The sequence below is a fragment of the Rhynchophorus ferrugineus genome, unplaced genomic scaffold (assembly GCF_030347505.1).
Source record: "Rhynchophorus ferrugineus isolate W39M unplaced genomic scaffold, kcgeb_rfMv2 rfM11, whole genome shotgun sequence".
Lineage (NCBI taxonomy): Eukaryota > Metazoa > Arthropoda > Insecta > Coleoptera > Curculionidae > Rhynchophorus > Rhynchophorus ferrugineus.
In genome coordinates, this window is record NW_027472590.1 from 3,642,674 (window position 1) to 3,649,396 (window position 6,723).

General features: G+C 33.3%; 1 protein-coding gene across 1 annotated transcript; it reads left to right on the forward strand.

Moving 5' to 3' along the window:
* The first annotated feature begins 1,014 nt into the window (after positions 1-1,014).
* LOC143205104 (uncharacterized) lies at positions 1,015-6,434 on the forward strand. Its single transcript, XM_076418184.1, has 4 exons — positions 1,015-1,157; positions 1,307-1,540; positions 4,937-5,085; positions 5,570-6,434. Exons 1-4 carry the CDS (start codon positions 1,134-1,136, stop codon positions 6,294-6,296), a joined length of 1,134 nt encoding a protein of 377 aa, XP_076274299.1. The 5' UTR covers positions 1,015-1,133; the 3' UTR covers positions 6,297-6,434.
* The last annotated feature ends 289 nt before the right edge of the window (positions 6,435-6,723 follow it).

Consider the following 6,723-nt stretch of genomic DNA (forward strand, 5'->3'; position numbering starts at 1 on the left):
CATGTTTTGAAGATACCTCATTCGGAATGGAATAAATGCTTTGAAAATTGGTTTAAGCGTACGCAAAAGTCTATCGATCATCGTGGCGAGTATTTTGAAAAACAATAAAAATATATTCGAGGTTTAACTATTTGTTTTTTCTTCTTATTCCCGAAATACAAATAGTGAAAAATAAGGGCGGCTATTCTGACGATGCCAAAATTTAATGAAAAATATATGCAATTTTTTTAATTTGTTTTAAATATATTTAATTAACTTTAACTGAATATTAGTCTAAGTCTTGAGTGTAATAAATAAGAATTAATGCATTTTACTGTGTTTTTAATTTGTAAATTATAGCAATTGTGTAAATTAACACTAATAATCTATTTTTTTTATCAAAGTTTGCTGCGGTTTTAAAAATACAAAATAACTAATTACAAAAATTAACAACCAATGCAGACACTTTGAGCTTAACATGTATATCACTGTTTTTAAAAATGTGTACTAAGTGTGCACTAAGTTTTACTTATAAATTTACTCAACTAGATCAATTGGTTTTACTCAACTCTAATTACTAAGCCATCATTACCTAGGAGCAAGAAAACCTCAACATTGATGTACTGATGGAGCATCTGTTCAATCTACCCAAATTTACAATTATCTACCCAATCAAATCAAAAGTTTACGAACTTTTGAATGGTAGTTTCATATATTATTATCTGTAATAGTGTTTTCAGTGTTCTTGAATTCAATATAAAGTTTCATATGCCATCATTACGACTCTTTTACAGAACAAACATTATTATCTTAACGGTTTACGGTCGAAATATCTGCACCACATTAAATGAGCTAGTTTTAAATGAATCCCGGTTAAGCTCATTATAATTTCTAACAAGATATGCGTTATATGTAATTAAACGCATTTTTTACGCGTGAAAAACGAAAAATTCTTCGCGAAGAAAGTCCGCGACGGCCATAAAACGCGAGAGATGGCGTCAACAAAAGCTGCGTCGTGACAGACCTTTCTAAATCCGAAAAAATCCATGTATGTATATCAGTATAAATAAGAGAGGGGTTTTCAGCTTCTCTGCACTCTGATTCTCGAAGCCATCGCGTAGCGATTTATCATCAAACGGTCATCGCGCGAAGAAATGAAAGGAATGGCACAGCTGAGTGTAAGTGGATCCAGTGAACGTTGTTTTGTGTGCTTGATTATCGGATTACTATACGCTACAAGATGGATGCCATCGTGGTGGTCATAGTGCTTGAAGGAAATAATTGGTGATCGTTGTTGTACTGATGGAAATTTGTTGTTTTTTTGTAGATTATATTGGCCCTATGCTTCGGTCTAGTAGCCTCCGAAGCGGGTAACAAGGATGATCAAACGAAGCCTCTGTTGAATAGTGGAAATGCCATCAATCCAGCTACCAAGCCAGAACATTTCAACTATCAACAGTTCGCTCAGTTTGGAGCCAGGTACCAGTCACCTCAACAGTATCAACAGCCAAAAGCATCACAGTTCTTGCAACAGGCGCTTCCATATCCACAAACTTTTGAGGTGAGTGATAAAATGTACAGAGAAGTTTCACATCAAATTTTAAATAAATCCGTTAAGTAGAACCTCAGATATCATGTCAACCGTTTAGGAAAAAGTAGTTCCAGGTAGCAGAATCTTTTTAAAGTAATACTTTTAATTTTAATTTTGATTTTGGTTTTTAAAAATTCCTGGGCTAGAATACCTCCAAAGAAAACTCTGGAAAAGTTACAAATAATTTGTTACCAGTATTGTCGCTTTTTTGTTGTTAAAAACTTCTGTAACGATGTCGTAAAATACATATTTTTGAACGTATTGTCCATTGCTATCCATTTTTATATTCTTTGAGTAAATATGTTTCTTCTCTATATGAAAGAATTGTATTGATTTTATAGAATGAAAACTAATTGACAAGCATAAAAAACTGTTGACAAAATTATACATATAGTCTGTTCAAAGTTTTTTGTATATACTTCATCAAGATGTTTTAATCAGACAATATATTCCACCTCATTTTAATTTAATTAAAAAGAGACACAATGCTGTCTGATTAGTTCGAACACGTAAACGAATGAGCCTGTCAAAATCACTCGGTTGTCAGACGTACGCAAAATTCTTGAAAGCAATAGTGATAAAAATTTATAACTCTAACCTATAAACTAGCGTGACGATATAATTAACTGTAGTTTTTAGATGTACAATAATGTTAAAATAAATTATTTTTGATAACATTTTTGTTTTTTTGGATTTATTTTATTTGGATTATAATTTTGTTGTATGTCAAAGCCAAACTGAACTAAAACTCAGAGTTGATGCGGCAACATTGCGACGTTTTGATGCCACAAATTTAGATGACATATGTACAAAATAACTTTGAACAGACTATAGAAATCTACTATTTAATATAAATATAAATATCTTTCAAAATTAGAGAAAAGCCAGAAAGTTTTTCTTTGATATGATAACATTATTTCGTTCAAAATTGTCGAAAAAACGTGCCTTGAAATTATTGTCCATTGCTCTCCATTTCATTTTATTCATATATATTTTTACCAACGAGGGCTTATCTGAACTGGACCTAGAGTTTAACGTAGGCTCTGAACCACGGTCCTCGGCATTAAGCCTATCGACTGACCAGTGACCAACTTACTGACCATCTTGGAAGACATTCAGTCTTACCCAGCCTGTCGGATTTTCCACTGTTGCCTATAAAGACATTTACAAGTACAATCATAAACATAAAGTACCTTCATGTCCCAGCGGGATTCGAACCCGGAACTGAACATTTTTAAGCGCAATATCTATTTCACTATTTCAGATGTCATCAATGCCATTAGGTTCAAAATTCATGTTCAAGATTCAATATTCTTGCTTCTAGAACACCCTCAAAGTTTCAAATCATTGTTAAAGACTTCTGTGGTCAATTCCTATAATGATTCTACAGGTTCAGTTACTAATGAATGTAAATTGGATCATCCTTTCGAGGACATATTTTGGTTCCTTAATCATTAACATTATAGTGTTCAAACCACTCCCGAGTATTATTGATTCCCAATTATAGATTATGACTAAAATAATTCCCTTTTTGTAGATTAAAATTTGACATTTTTAACTCTATAAAAAAGACATATAAAACAGAATCTCAATATGTCTGATAGTAATACAACTAATAATATCTAATTAATCACCTAAGATAAAAGTCGGATATTTAATTTGGCGTAACAATCCTATTAATTAGAGTCGTTATCTTCACAATTTAATTAGTTCCCCAATATTAAAACTAGTTTAATAACCGAATAATTATCGTTTTTATCGCTATATACTCCAACTCCAATGAACAACTGTTGCTTTCAAGTGCGCTCGTTACTTTTTACCCAGTGTTTGAAGCGAAAATTTCACTACCAATTACACACAGGCTTTTTCTCTAGGCAACATTTTCTCTCTTGACAAAAGTATCGAAATAATTGGATTCCGGTTGTTTTTTTTTATAAAATTCCGCCAGCAAATCGTTGAATAAACATTAATAGACTTTGATCGCTGAAGCGCGACTTAATCAAAAATAACAAGTTCGAACGGTGAACAAAAATGTTACTACGTTTTGCCGGAGGCGCCAACAAGGAAAATAAAGCAAAAAATTACATAACAAGATAATGAATGTTTACCCAGTCGCATTGATTGGAAGAAAGTAAAAAAAAGCTCGACGGAGTCCCTTTCTAATAGACGGTGGCTTAATAAAAAGTTGGACCTACGGACAATGTTACTTTCACTTTATCAATGATTTAGATGATGGTGAAAAGACCCATTTAAGGTTCGGTGAAGAATTTCAGTGATAGTTGTTTGTCTCGATGAATAACAGGAACATTACACAAGCTTGGGATATAAACATATATTATATATAATATACTGGTCATATATGGGGAAATTTATAACTTTTGCTTAATATTGCATGAATAAAATGATATTTAATGATTTTATGAACTGTATATATAAATAAAACATATCGAAATCCTATTAAAAACAGCTCCGAAAAATATAAAAATATTGTTATAACAGGTCAATTGAAAAGTCCCCGGCCTACCATAGTAAAACACATTTTTTTGCCATAATTAGTTTTTTTTGTTCAACATAATTCCCTTCAAGGGTGATACACTGATTATAGCGACCCTCCTACTTTTCGATACCATTTTATGGTACGATTTATTTTTTGCTTCAAAATAGGCCTCAGTTTCTTTTGAGATCTGAGAACAGGAAATAGCCGCTGGAGGCCAGATCTGGAGAATACGGTGGATGAGGAAGCAATTCGAAGCCCAATTCATGGGTTTTTACCAACGTTTAGAAGAAGAAGGTATCACACAAGAAGAAGGCTCACGTCAAGATCTCACCACCATTTATGAGTTATGGAAGACTTGCTAATAACCTTGTTAATGATGCTTACTACACAGAGTTCTATTGAAATTCCTAGGGGGAGATTGATGTCCGTTACGTTGATAAAAAGACATAGCTGACCAGAGGACCAAACCTTTCTTGGGGGGAAAGAAAAACAGGGTGACTTGAATTTACAGCATACTTTTTAAATTTGAAATATGACAAGTGCAACGTAGGTGAAATGTTCAATCAACATAAAACCCACTTAAATATGGTCAGTCTCAAATTAGAGTTAATACATACTGAAAATATGTCTTGATCATTTTAAGCATCTTATTATTTTAAGGAATACAATGATATCTTCAGCTAAAGATAATTTGCCTTTGTTCGCTGCATAAACAGCAATTAGTCATGATTTGTAATGAAACTTGGCAATATTTAATATATAAACTTAATGAATATGTTCTCAAATATTAGGATATTATATTAGTTTTTTATTATCAGTAATAACATAGAAAAACATAGTTTTCTAAAAACCATTCTGGTGCATTTTAGGGGATAAGGAAACCTGCGTTGCTTCAGCAGCATCATCCCGTCGCTATGGTCATCATTGCTCAGCCGGCGTACATTCCAGCGCATCTCTTGCAACAGAGCAACTTGGTTCAACAACTGTTGGGTCTATTTCACGGAAGTAATCCCGCTCGGTAAGAGAATTATTATTAGGTATTCTTCAAGTAATATTTAACCTAAAATCAACAAAAAACCTGCTTGTGTTATTTAGAAAGTACTCTCGCTATATTTATAGCTGTTAACCATAATATGAATATTCCTGATATTTCTACAACTTATTATATAAACCGCAGATAAGTAAAAGTAGTTTAGTTTCACTTTTATTTGATGCAAATGTCTAATTATCAAATAATCAGATCTGTATTATGATTTATTACATTATTCTTTGTATGACTGTTCGACATTCAATAGTTTTTTTAAACATTCACACATATTTTTTAATATGAGAGTTAGTTTTCTAGAAGGAATGGTTATTTTTAACGTTTTGGGAGAAAGTATTATTCGAAACTCTTTCTTTCTAATACAATGTCATTGTTAAACCACATTTTTTTAGTATCTCTACTTTATCAACAAATTTATGGCGTAAAATGACTATGTTTTTATTTTGTTTTGTTATAGTTATCAAATATTCCAAGGAAATTTGCAACAAGGCATACCAACGATCGTAACTCCTCTCCCAACTCCGCAAGCACCTCAGTACCCACAATACCAACAACCACAAGATCTGCAGTTCCATCCATCAGCCCCCGTGTCTCACTCATCTCCAATCCATCCGCTTCCAACGCAAGTGACTCCTCCTGCATCCAACGCTCTCCCCGTCCCACAGGCGCTGTCATCACTTCCACACGAAGCCCTACCCACACCCGAGGCACTCATTTCCCATCAACCACCACTCAGCAACCATCTCTCCCAGCAACCCGATTTTGAGGGCAGATCATTGAGGTATCAGCCTCAACAGAACAACGTCCAATATCAACATCACATTCCTGCTAATCACAAACCCGAGTACCAGAAGCCCCTGGAACTGAACGAGATCTCGCAGCTGGCTCAGCAGGCGGCGCAGCAATATCTGAAGTCGGGTGGTACGGGTACCGCTCCTGCTATCATAACAGGATTGGAGAATTTCGCCCCCGAACAACAAGCAAAAATCAAAGCTCAGCTAGCTACGTATTTCGGTGCCCCCCTACAACCAATCAACGTTCCCAATGGTCAAAACAACGGTGCTGTAGAGAATAAGTATCACCAGGAACCAAAGAAAAGGAACAGCGACAAGTTCGTACCAAGTGTCGAGGTTAAAAATGGCGAAATTACTCAGAGTAGGCACTATAATGACAAGAAAAAATAGATTTTATCGAGATAATATAGTAGGTTAACAAAATTTTGTACAAAACAAGGGATTATTCTCTATTTAACATGTGGTTGGAGGAGTTATGTAGATTAGAATATAGGGATAACTATATTTCTAATAACAGTTGTTGAGAAGGAGGGATAGAGAGAGAGAAAATAAAGCTCATATATGTATTTAAATACTTAATTAACCTAGGATTCCTGTGATTTCTATTGTAAATAAGTTTCTGTTTTTTGTTTGTTTATATATTGAATGTTATTTATATTTTTTATTGTTTTTTTATTAAATAATCACTAATAACATATCGTTTTTTTTTAATAATTGTTGTTATGTATCTAAAAATAAAAATATTGTAATAAAATATATTTAAAAAATGTTGATGCATGGTCAATTATTATTTTACGTATTAGAACATTTTATTAGA